At 40.6% G+C, this 13,214-nt stretch overlaps 1 protein-coding gene across 1 annotated transcript in view; it reads right to left on the bottom strand.

The window, feature by feature from the left end:
• The window catches only part of LOC135086831 (serine/threonine-protein kinase tricornered), a 101,127-nt gene that overhangs the window by 7,460 nt on the left and 80,453 nt on the right, over nucleotides 1-13,214 (bottom strand). The window contains exons 6-10 of the mRNA XM_063981640.1: nucleotides 12,931-13,172; nucleotides 9,461-9,600; nucleotides 7,978-8,149; nucleotides 3,623-3,787; nucleotides 1,477-1,640 (exon numbers count right to left, since the gene is read on the bottom strand). Coding sequence (XP_063837710.1) covers nucleotides 1,477-1,640; nucleotides 3,623-3,787; nucleotides 7,978-8,149; nucleotides 9,461-9,600; nucleotides 12,931-13,172 — 883 coding nt within the window. The remainder of the gene's footprint in view (nucleotides 1-1,476; nucleotides 1,641-3,622; nucleotides 3,788-7,977; nucleotides 8,150-9,460; nucleotides 9,601-12,930; nucleotides 13,173-13,214) is intronic.

Consider the following 13,214-nt stretch of genomic DNA (forward strand, 5'->3'; position numbering starts at 1 on the left):
CCAATAGAACCAAGCCATTGAAGTTGTTAAGGGAAACTAGATCTAGTCCCAAGAGACATAAGCACTCACGTATCTCCAGCTTGACGTCGTCAGGGAAACCGAGCCATTGAAGTTGTTGAGGGAAACTGGACCTAGCCCCTAAACATAAGAACTCACGGATTTCCAGCTTGAAGTGGCTTGTGAAGTTAGATCTACCGCCAACAAAACCAAGTACTTGATGAGGGAAACTGGACCTAGTTCCAAGAGACATAAGCACTCACGGATCTCCAGCTTGACGTCGGGAAAGTCGTACAAGTTGGACGTGACGTCGATGGAGCGCACTTCCACGCGCTCGCGTATGTGACTCCACTTGCTGAGGGAAACTGGACCTAGTTGCAAGAGACATAAGAACTCACGGATCTCCAGTTTGACGTCGGGGAAGTCGTCGAAGTTGGACGTGTCGTCGATGGAGCGCACTTCCACGCGCTCGCGTATGTGACTCCACTTGCTGAGGGAAACTGGACCTAGTTGCAAGAGACATAAGAACTCACGGATCTCCAGCTTGACGTCGGGGAAGTCGTCGAAGTTGGACGTGTCGTCGATGGAGCTTACTTCCACGCGCTCGCGTATGTGACTCCAGTTGCTGAGGGAAACTGGACCTAGTTGCAAGAGACATAAGAACTCACGGATCTCCAGCTTGACGTCGGGGAAGTCGTCGAAGTTGGACGTGTCGTCGATGGAGCGCACTTCCACGCGCTCGCGTATGTGACTCCAGTTGTTTAAGGAAACTGGACTTAGTTGCAAGAGACATAAGAACTCACGGATCTCTAGCTTGACGTCGGGGAAGTCGTCGAAGTTGGACGTGTCGTCGATGGAGCGCACTTCCACGCGCTCGCGTATGTGACTCCAGTTGCTAAAGGGACACTGGACCTAGTTGCAAGAGACATAAGAACTCACGGATCTCCAGCTTGACGTCGGGGAAGTCGTCGAAGTTGAACGTGTCGTCGATGGAGCGTACTCCCACGCGCTCGCGTATGTGACTCCACTTGCTGAGGGAAACTGGACCTAGTTCCAAAAGACATAAGCACTCACGGATCTCCAGCTTGACGTCGGGGAAGTCGTCGAAGTTGGACGTGTCGTCGATGGAGCGTACTTCCACGCGCTCGCGTATGTGACTCCAGTTGTTTAAGGAAACTGGACCTAGTTTCAAGAGACACAAGAACTCACGGATCTCCAGCTTGACGTCGGGGAAGTCGTAGAAGTTGGACGTGTCGTCGATGGAGCGCACTTCCACGCGCTTGCGTATGTGACTCCAGTTTCTGAGGGAAACTGGACCTAGTTGCAAGAGACATAAGAACTCACGGATCTCCAGCTTGACGTCGGGAAAGTCGTACAAGTTGGACGTGACGTCGATGGAGCGCACTTCCACGCGCTCGCGTATGTGACTCCAGTTGTTGAAGGAAACTGGACCTAGTTCCAAAAGACATAAGCACTCACGGATCTCCAGCTTGACGTCGGGGAAGTCGTCGAAGTTGGACGTGTCGTCGATGGAGCGCACTTCCACAGAGATGGCGGCCGGCCGCTCGCGCACGTGGCTCCAGTCCACGCCGCGGAAGAACGGCACCGACTTCACGTCCTCGATGCCGCGTTGCGAGCCTAGCCTGTGAACGGGTTAACAAAATGAGGGCTATCGTTTTAGCGCTCACCAGTTAGCGCCACTGTAGAGTAAGGTCCTGTCACTTGCTAGTAGCGAAGACAGTGGCGCCAACTTGTGAGCGCTAAAGTGGTAGGAGGACTATCGCATTTGCACTCATCAAGATGGCGCCACTGTAGAGTAAGGTCCTGTCAATCGCCAGGGGTGCCAACTGTTAAGTATAAAAACGATAGCCCTCATTCCTAAGGCTTCGGCCAAACCAACGCGTGAGGCTCGCGTCGGCGAGGCGATCACTGCGCGTGCGTGTCGCCGCGACCAATGACAGGACGCGTTGATGTGAACTTTACTCGCTACAAATTCATACACGACACCCAGGCTGCACGAGTTGGTTTTGCCGAACCTTAAAGGCCTCCGCTAATGCCGCACATTGTGCTACGCAGTATGGAAGGGTTGGCAGAAATTATTTATATAAGAAGGGTTTTAAATAATAAAAAACGTTAAAATAAATGATTCTAAATACATTTGTGGTGTCTAGGTATCATATGAATCCGTTTCAGAGAAAAATACAGCACTCGAGTTATACGTAGATGTTTGCGGCACAAGTTCCTTTCGGAGGCTTATGACTTCGTGGGGAATTCTTTTAAATTTATTTTTAATTGGTTTTAGAAGGCAGTATATGTAAGGATTTCCACAAAGTTTCTTCTCAAAACAGCGCACGAGCCTAAAATTAACTACTAACTGGCGCTAACTGGTGAGCGCTAAAACGATAGCCCTCATTGCACAATATCAATGTGACTGCTACGCCAACCAGTGAAAGCGCCGCGTTCTAGCTGTGTAGACGTAGTCTCTCACACCATTTTTTATTGGAAACAGATTGATGTATGACCTGATTAATATCTCTCCTTTCGTAAATCGTACTCACACTCACTAACTCAAAAGTGGGATGAGTCTTAGCAGAAAATACACATAAATAATAATAATAATAAATAATATAATAAATAAATCTTTGGACAATTTCACACAGCGCCAGTTAGCCCCAAAGTAAGCAACTTAATGCTTGTGTTATGGGTGCTAGCTTAACGGATATACTACTTATATACTTTTTTTTTAAATACATAAATATTATACATAGTCACACCCAGACCCATAAATCCCTGCTAATATTATAAATGCAAAATTAACTCTGTCTGTGTCGCTTTCACGCCTATACCACAAAATCGATTTTGATGAAATTTGGCATGGGATAGTTTTTATCCCGGTTTTTGAAACAGAACCGCGCGCGATACAGTTTTTCTGTGACAGACAAAATAACACGCGGGCGAACCGCGGGCGGAAAGCTAATATCTAATATGTAATAGTAACTGAGATTCTTGCGCTTCTTCTTCTCAGCACTGGTCCATTTACTGTCCCGAACCCTACCACTGCGGTAGGGTTAATACTGGGACGTGTAATGCTATTTGTAAAATAAATAAGTTTTATGACTTTTTTATGTAGTACCACAGAATAATAATAAGTACTACGTACAGAAGTTTTACTTCGCGAAGGTATTTAAAAAAATGTATGCTCAATGTCATTAACAATATGATGTAATTTAGCCTGTCTCAAGAGTCAAGTACCATTTTGTTGACAAACGTCAGTGATCGGCACTGCGCCGAAGCTATAGGGCTGACTTCGGTAAAATGATGTGACGTGAGGTGCCAAACTGCGGAAAATGGCGGAGGAAATACATGATTTAGCATGACCTCTCAGTGTCTTGAGGCAACTTAAAAAAGTACATTCTGTGTTTTTATTATTATTTAGGCAGTTGAATACTGCACAGTATTTAGTACACCATTTTCTTTAGTTTCTTCCATCATACACAAGAATACGCGTGAGTCAATGTTCGCTCGTATGTGAGGCCTTGTCGAATAGTATCCTGTAGGTGGGCCATCGTGCGTGTTTTGTTTTCGATGTAAACTCGCGGAGATGAACAGGCCTGGTAGTACATACCTGCGGTCTGGCTCAGAACAGAACCGTAGTATGGTGTCCCTCGCCTCTTCACTGATCGGTATTTCTGGCGGAAAGGTGAGCGATTCCCGCCACGACATCACCTTGCGGTACGTTTCTTGCGGCGACTCGGAACAGAATGGCGGGTAGCCGATGAGCATTTCATACCTGCAAAGACAGAAACGCGGTTATTGGCGAAGTCGGTGGCCAAATTGACCACGTAATTGTATGGATGTGATGTGTGTGAAATGTGTATGAATGTTTCTTTTCCGTCATAATGTTGTAAGTTTTTAAAGTTGTTGCGTAAGAAATTAGCAAAACGAATTCATAGTGACAATAATATCGTAAAAGCAGGCGAAGTGAACGTGAACAATTATATTTAACGAAACTTCGAGTATAAGTAGGTGTTGCTATAACACTAAAGGACCGAAGGATAATTTAACGCATTTTTAGTTCTGATGTTTTCAATTTTCTCAAAAAAGATAAATCTTCGTGACACTTGGGTAAATTAGGACTTCGTAAAAATCACGTAACTACCTAATTAATGGCCAGTGAACCACGCTGGTAGTCAAATACTACCAGCGTGGTACATTTCCTTATTTCAACACAAAGACAAACCTGAGAATGCTTCAGGCAGGAAAATTTTCAAGACCCATAACTTTTCCTCGCCTTGTTTCGTAATTTTATCAGAAATATCGCATCTGAGATGATCTGAATAACGTCATAGATACAATCGATATAAGCCACAATGTTAATAGGTTCATGAGGCTTCGTTACCACCAGAGATGTGCGAGGATGCGTAGAGGGTAAAGAACCAACAGAATCGCTTCATTTACCTCTCTACCTGTAACGTTATCAATTTTAGAACCACCAAAATAAGCGTGGTCTATGTTACGCGTCGCAGAGACATCTTTCTGTAGTCTTTATTATTTTTTAGTTATCCAAATTCATTCATTTATTTTATGTATATAAGTATATGTACAGCAAGGTCTTATAAAATAGGTAAGGTAAACTTATGGGCCCTGCAAGAGCATTGCAATTTTACTCGTATTTACAATAACCAGAGCTGTAAGAGTGCTCAAAAATTCTACAACGTTCTGCGCTCTCCGTATTCAGGTGCGTCCCAGATTTTGACCATCTCATCAGTCTACTGTGTAGAAGGCCTGTCTACAGTACGACTTCCAGCCAATAGTTGTATAAGCTACTCCTCTCACTGCCACTCAAGCTTCGCAATTCTGTGGGATATGCCATTTACTTTATTTCCCTTCCTCATTTGAGATTCGGTAACGTACGTAAACTCTGACTGTGGGCTTACGTGTCGTCTTGGTATGTTGTTAATAGGACGAATTATGTGATCGATCGATACGACCTTAATAAGATCGTTTAATACATACTAATGTGATAATGAAGATCGGATTAATCGCTTAGAATATCTACCATGTATAATGTAAAATATTTCTAGCCTTTACAGCGTTTTCCACATCTTGATCCTTGACGAAATGTACCTTTTTAACGCAAAAATGCAAGAGAGACAATCTCAGACTAATAAAAAGATTATTCTAACCAGAATTCTATCGCGACATAACCAACCATACCACTCACACTTCTTTCGTTGACAACTTAGTTAAAATCACTTAAAACTATGTACAGTCGAACTACCGTACAGTCTCGTGAAAGAATTAGAAATTAGGTGGGTAATCAATCATCTTCAGACCATTTTTTTGTGAGGTCAAGGCAGAATGTCTCGAACAAATGCTGCATTTAGATAAAAAAATAGTTTGATCAGGCAGTATTTGGTAAAACCATGCTATGTTGTATAGGTCTAAGGAGTAATTCCATACCTTAGAAAAGGTCTGAAGTCGTGCCACTTAGCTGAAGGCAAAGTCCTTGGCATAATCCAAAGTTGGCTAGAGGCAAGGCATCGTTTATCTATCGCAAAAGCGATATAATTTGGAATAACGGGTTTTGGCATCGTCGAACATCAATAAGTTTTGTTAATTGTGACAAATCTAAATCGATAAAGGTGTAGATGAACCACGCTGAATTGTCCCACCAAACTCAATGACAGGGGGCGCTACCATCGTTCAACTATATGGTTTCTAACATGGGAAAAATCGGAACCAGCGATCTGGTATTGACGGTGGCGCCCCACTGTCAATGTCATGGATAGGACAGTTTAGTATTTTGGAACTATAGCTAAGGTAGCCAATGAGCTGCTTTCATAGCGACATTGACGTAATGTCAATGTCACACTAGAATCAAACGTTAGAATAGAGGGGCGCGCGGAGACGACTCCCAGCGCTTTTGTGCAAAGTGATGAAATGTATTTCAAATGAGGGCAATATAATGTGAAAGATAAGTATCCAGTGTTTTATTTATGAGAATAGATCTACCGGCCTTTAATAGTTTCTTATAAACAACCATTAATGGGATCGCTCAATTCTCGGTAGTTCAGTCCACTCTCAATAGTCTAAACTCCTGGGCCCATAGATTTAAAAATTAAATTAATGCAAATAAACATTTCTCATTTGACAAAAGTAGTATCACAATCACAAACCTGATTTCATAACGTTGTAAAAGATAAAAAATAAAATTATTACACGTCCCAATATTAACCCTACCACTGCTTCGGGACAATAAATGGGCCAGTGCTGAGAAGAAGCAGCGCAAGAAACTCAGTCACTATTGTCAGCCTCCTTTTCAAGGTTTTACAGTCTTTAAAATATACAAATTATAGTCATAAGTATTGATGCGAGCTAGGTAGTTAAACATTCCAAACATTTTTATCTTTTATATAATCACCAACTTTATAGTAGCCCTTTTTCATTAAGGTGCTTTTGATATGTGCTTTAAATTTATGAATGGGCAATTCTACAACAGTTTATGGTAATTTATTGAAAAGTTTAATACATTTCCCCATAAATGAATCACCAATCTTGTGCAGTCTGAAATTTGGAACGGCAAGTTTATTTTTGTTTCTTGTATTGAACTTGTGTAAATCACTCTTTCTAGTAAATTGCTCTATATTTTTGCGAACATATAAAATAGAATAGAATACCACCCTAAGAAAGGGAAAACAGAAAAGCCAATGTCAGGTGCCATTTTAACACGAAAAAAAAATGTAACATTGGGAATATTATATTTAAGCGTTCACTATCAATTTCACTAAGATGAGAGAAATATCGTGTTTCCTTCCTGTTGTTATCTAACTGTGGATTAATTTTATCATGCAAATGCAATTAATATGGGTTTAGTATAAATCTAATACATGCTCACCAATTTCCAAACCCCAATTTTGCGCTCACTTCGCTCGCTTTTGGGAATATCTTTTTATGATATCATTTTACATACAATATTTTATTAATTTTGTGCCTATTTCTCACGCAGCGTACTTATTCATATTGTCACGTATAATGTTTGATGTGTTTGTTGGCCTAATCGTAAGTTTTAAGGTTTGTATTTTGAAACAAATCTCAAATATCATGAATAGACAAATCTGTGATAAATCTACATAACCAATCACAGACACTGAACGATTTATTGATTTATGAGTGTGGTTTCAGAATACGTGCCATAAACTGTAGGCAAAAACAGGATAGTAATTATAACAGAAAATAAGTATATGAGACACAGTGATGGAAAAAAAGTGACAAAACATAAAATAAAAACAAAAACTTTTCGCAGGGACATTCTGGCAAGTTTGACACACAATGCATAATCCTTTCGGCTTTGCGTGTGCTTCATTTGCTTATGCAAAGTATAGCGAGCTTTAGCGGCCAGTATTTCTATAGTTTTGGCATATTATTTTTTCTTATACATATCTAAGATTGCCTTAGCACATACAACACACAATTCGCACAGGCTTATCATTTTTTTGCGGAAATGTGACTCGTTTCGCGCATTGCATAACTTAAAAACAAAAATAGTCGCTTTGCAGATAAAATACTTGACTATAGCTGTACAGAGCTCAAACGGTGCTTAGTGAAGAGAAAAGTAAAAAAATATAGAACAAAAAAGTAAAAAATAACGTGTTTTATGTGAATGATCGGATATCTTTAGCAGGGTACTCATCTAGCCGTGTAGCATGTGATGTACCAGATACTGTATCAAGTGAGTACATAGGCACGAGCCCGCTGCGAGCTGCTCGCGCGTGGTTCGCAGGGAGATCGCAGCGACCCGCCGACTGGCGGTATCACTGCGAGCACAAAGGAGGCTCGCAGTAGGATCCAGGAGCTCGCAGCCAGATACGCGATGACCGGGGACGAGCCGTACTCACTTGAAGGTTGGTTACGTTACGTGCTACGTTACGTGCTACATGGCAAGTGAGTACCCTGCTTTCTGCGCATACCCGTACTTACATTATGACTCCCAAGCTCCACCAATCCGCCTGGGGCCCGTATCCCGTCTGTAAGAACACCTCGGGGGCAATATAGTCGGGGGTTCCCACGGTCGAATACGCGAGCGCCCGGCGGTTCCGTTTCCAGGACTCGGCGCGCCGTTTGGAATCCATCGCGGACGACGACGTCGATACTGGAATTGAAGAGTGGTGATATCTATCGTATAACGCATCTGGAAAGTGACAAGGGTTGGCTGAGTGCGGGCCTGGTGAAATAAACACGTAATAAGGTACATGACACCGGTCAAGGAATGTGTAGGTAAACCTAAACGCGAGCTTCATTTTCTTGGGAAATATTGACTTTTTTGCTAAGAATCGGTTGTTAAACTTCTGTTTTTGCATCCATAATATCATAGTGCAGTACAATGCGAAACTGTAGCTATAGATGTCCACACTGAACCGTCCCACCCGTGACATTGACACGGGGCCACCGCCAATACCGGATGGCTGGTTCCGATTTTTGTCACGTTAGACAACCTTAAAATACAATACCGGAGGGTGCTAACATTAATACTGGGTTTAGATTTTGTTTTTGCCACTTGACGTTTCAGAATCGTGGGACTATACACATGTTCGTTATTTCAAAAATTGTCAACTGTTTTTTCTGTCGAATAGTTACTTTTTTATAGCAATGGGTTGTTTCATATACGTTCACACCCAGCCAACATCTTTGAATAGGTCTAAGATGTTAATAATCTAAAAGTAATTAGTTCTTTAAACCATTCATGCATTTCAAGAAATGGTAGTAAAATGGTTAGTTTTAGTTAAAAGTACCGGTGTCGTGTACCCTAGAAAATTAAAAAAATATTATTAGGTTAAAAAAAACAATAAAGATAAAAAATACATAAATTACATAAGTAGGAAGATAAAAAAAAATACAGAATAAAAAACATAAACCCGTACAAATTATTTAAACTACTACATGGATGACATGAAACACAATATAACATTGCTTATTCTTGTGATTCCTATGTGAATTAAGTTCCCCTTACTCCACTATATGACATAGAGTTAATACTACCATTATAATTCGAGGAAGTAAAATGACATTTTAATAATATACAACAACAACCACGAATATGAACTAGCGAAATTACGTAAAGAACAATTTGTAAGAAAAATGTTTAATGTAAAAATGTGTTAAAAAATAAATGTTGAATAAAAAATATGTCCAAAATCGCTGTCCAAACGCGACATGGTGCCCAGAATGCTGGCTGCATTTCCAAGCTGAATGGCCAAATTCGTTGGCCAAGAAAATTTTGTAGTTACTTGTAAATATTTAGTGTATGTAGTTCATAAATATGTTAATTTTATCACTTTATCCCAATATATTTTTGAATTCTATTGAAAAATACAGCTCAAGTTATTGTCTCAAAAGAAACTAGAGTATTCCAAAACCTGTTAGCAAGTCGGGAAGGCATAAAACATTTGGAAGTTCAACTCACTGAAGTCAGAAGGGGTGGCGCGCGATAAGTCCCGGTAGAAGTCGGTGCGATGGCTCTTCTTGAGACCGGTGCAGAGTCCAAAGTCGCTCAGCTTGATGTGCCCGCGCGCGTCCAGCAATAGGTTGTCTGGTTTTATGTCCCTGGAATGGGAAAACACACAAAGTAAAATAAAGGTATAAGCACTAATAGATAACACTTCAAGGTATAATATTTAAACTCTGTATTTCTATTTGTTTTTGTAGGCACCTCTTCAAATACAAATTCGTCTTGCCCTACCACTTCAGTATACTTATCCGCTGATGCCAAGAAGACGTGACAGAAGTAACTTTGGTACTTTTGGGAGTCATATTGTATACAGGGTGTTAGGTAAATGGATATATGAGCCGACACTAGCCCATGTTAGCATGGGCATATAAATGGTATGGTGAAGTCAGAAAATTGATATATTCATTTTAATTATTTAAATTTTCATACATAATCGGATTTTATACAATTTCTTTTGTATGAAAACTTAAAAAAATTAAATGATGATATCAAATTTCTGACTTCACCATACCATTTATATGACCATGTTAACATGGGCTAGTGTCGGCTCATATACCCATTTACCTAACACCCTGTATAGTCGTCTATAGAAAACCTTAACGCATTATCTTAACTGGCAATATAAATTTCAAATTAGTTTAAACTTGCAATTACATAAGCACATGAAAATTGGAAACATAGTTAAGAAGTAATCTGATTTTATGATCTAAACTGATGTTGCTGGAATGATTGGTTAATGGACACCATTTCCAAACTCCCGCGCGATGTTTCAAAACTCTAACTCAATATTCGATGCTAGTGCTGCAATTCACTTGTATATGTATAAAGCCAAGCTAGTGTATACTATCTACTAGCTTTTACCTGCAGCTTCACCGACATGAATTTGATTTTGTCACAGAGAGACCAACTTATTTGAAACTTATCATTGGGGGTCATTCTGACCTGTGTATGAACCTAAACTTGTGTATACTGATCTGTGTACGAACCCAAGCTCGTTAATAACCTGTGCATGAACCCAAACTAAAGTATACTGACCTACGTATGAACCCAAGATAGTGTATACTGACCTGTGTATGAACCCAAGCTCGTTACTAACCTGTGTACAAAGTCTAGGTTATATGTACTGTATGAAGCCAAGCCTGTGTGTACTGACCTGTGTATAAACCCAAGCTCGTTACTAACCTGTGCATGAACCCAAGCTAGTGTATACTGACCTGTGTATAAACCCAAGCTCGTTACTAACCTGTGCATGAACCCAAGCTAGTGTATACTGACCTGTGCATAAACCCAAGCTCGTTACTAACCTGTGCATGAACCCAAGCTAGTGTGTACTGACCTGTGTATAAACTAGAGATGAAACGGATATCCGGTAACTATCCGGTAGGCCGGATATCCGGCCTAAATTTACTATCCGGCCGGATACCGGATAGTGACTCACTATCCGGCCGGATACCGGATATTAAAAATCCACGACAATTTCCTATTAATAAAATGAAATACATTAATCTTTGAGGTAAATATCAATAAAATGGCTTATAATAATGACGGCTTTTATTTAAAGTCCAAAAAGTGACAAAAAAAAGTCATATTAAGGCCTTTCAAACAACTAATTTCTTTTTCTGAGCTATTCACTCTAATGACAAATAACTACATAAATAGTAAATATCTGTTAATGTCGAAATATTTCCAAATAAAATAGGCGATCTTTTTTTTATTACAAGCTTTATATTGACTTCACTTGTTAGTATTAGTGATGTACAAGACTCGAGGCGTCGAGTCCTATTTTTGAAGCCTCGAGGCGGAATGGCAAAGCTGAGTGAGCTCGGTAGGCTCGGTGCCCCGAGCTTAGCCGAGCTGCGAGCTCTCTGAGCGATGCCTCGAGGCTTCAAAAAAGCTCGAGCCTTCAAAAGAGCTCGAACCTTCGAAAGAGCTCGAACCTTCGAAAGAGATCGAACCTTCGAAAGAGCTCGAACCTTCAAATTAAATAAAAAAATAAAAAAACATCACCTACATTGATTTTTATTATAAGATTTTAATAGGCATTATTTGATTTGTGTCCTTTTGTAAAAAACTTTTTCAAATATGTATTTTATTGTAGGTATCAACTGAATTCCTGCAGTTTTATTTAATAGAACGATCTTAACACAAAAGTTAACTGGGCATTCAAAAAGGCTCGAGCTTTCAAAAAGGCTCGAGTTCTAAAAAGGCTCGAGCTTTGCGAAAGAATCCAAGCTTCATACAAACGAGGCGAGCCCCTAAAAAGGCTCGAACTCTAAAAAAGACTTCCGAGTCGTCGAACTTCATACAAACGAGGCGAGCCCTGTAAAACGACTCTGAGCTCTCGGCAAAAGGACTCGGAAGCCTCGAGCCTTATACATCACTAATTAGTATGTGTGGGACAAATCTTGCAACTGAAATTAAGACCAGTTCTCCTACACCGATTGAGCTGAAATTTGGTACACTTATGTAAGTACGATGACAATGCAATGTAATGGTACCATTGAGCTGGTCTGATGATGGAGTCAGGAGGTGGTCATAGGAACTCCTAAGCGAAACGGCGGAAACTCATCGAGTTAGGGTTCGTTGGATTTGTCTTTTCGAGCACTTTGGTGATAAATGATAACCTGGGCCCAGAGATTGAAAAACTAAAAAGTGTAAAATAAAATTATAATAAAAAAAAAACTTTTTTAAAATCAAGCTTTATTCTGAAATGCAGTTGTACTAAAACAAAAAAAATAATTGTATGCAAGGTTCAAAAAATTTCGAAAGCTTGTAGCGCATAACAGAAAAAAGAAGAAGGAATTCCATGCGCGATACAAGCTTTCGAAATTTTTTGAACCTTGAAATTATTTTTTTCGTTTTAGTACAACTGCATTTCAGAATAATGATTTTAAAAAAGTTTTTTTTATTATAATATTTTTCACTTATGGTCTCTGATGTCATGATACAGTTCAGTCAGATTACGCAGCAAGTAAACTAAATTAATTTTCGCTATTCAATCACACACTCGCAATGGCATTGATTCGATTTTCGAAAAGTGTGACTATTTATAGTCTAGTCTACTAAATACTACTAATAGACCCACTGATCGCGTTCGAAGCACCTGTGCGGCGTTAAACTCGTCACGACATGCAACGAGACAATGGGCCAACTATCCGGCCGCCGGATATCCGGCTATCCGGCCTAGCAGCTGGCCGGATATCCGGTATCCGGTATCCGGCCAAACAACTATCCGTTTCATCTCTAGTATAAACCCAAGCTCGTTACTAACCTGTGCATGAACCCAAGCTAGTGTATACTGACCTGTGTATAAACCCAAGCTCGTTACTAACCTGTGCATGAACCCAAGCTAGTGTATACTGACCTGTGCATAAACCCAAGCTCGTTACTAACCTGTGCATGAACCCAAGCTAGTGTGTACTGACCTGTGTATAAACCCAAGCTTGTGTATACTGTCTATGGCCAGCGCGGTCTCTGCAACATAGAACTGCGCGCACTCCTCGCTGAGCGTGTCTTTCTTCATGAGCAGCGTCATCATGTCGCCTCCTGGCAGGAACTCCATGATGAGGTACAAATTCATGGGATCCTGGAAGCTGTAGTACATCTTCACCACCCACTGGTGGTCCGCTTCGACCAGGATGTCGCGCTCGGCTCTCACGTGTGCCACCTGTATATTTTTTTAAAGTTAATAAGATAATTAAACCATTTC

This window comes from Ostrinia nubilalis, chromosome Z (genome assembly GCF_963855985.1).
Source record: "Ostrinia nubilalis chromosome Z, ilOstNubi1.1, whole genome shotgun sequence".
NCBI classification, from domain to species: Eukaryota; Metazoa; Arthropoda; class Insecta; order Lepidoptera; family Crambidae; genus Ostrinia; species Ostrinia nubilalis.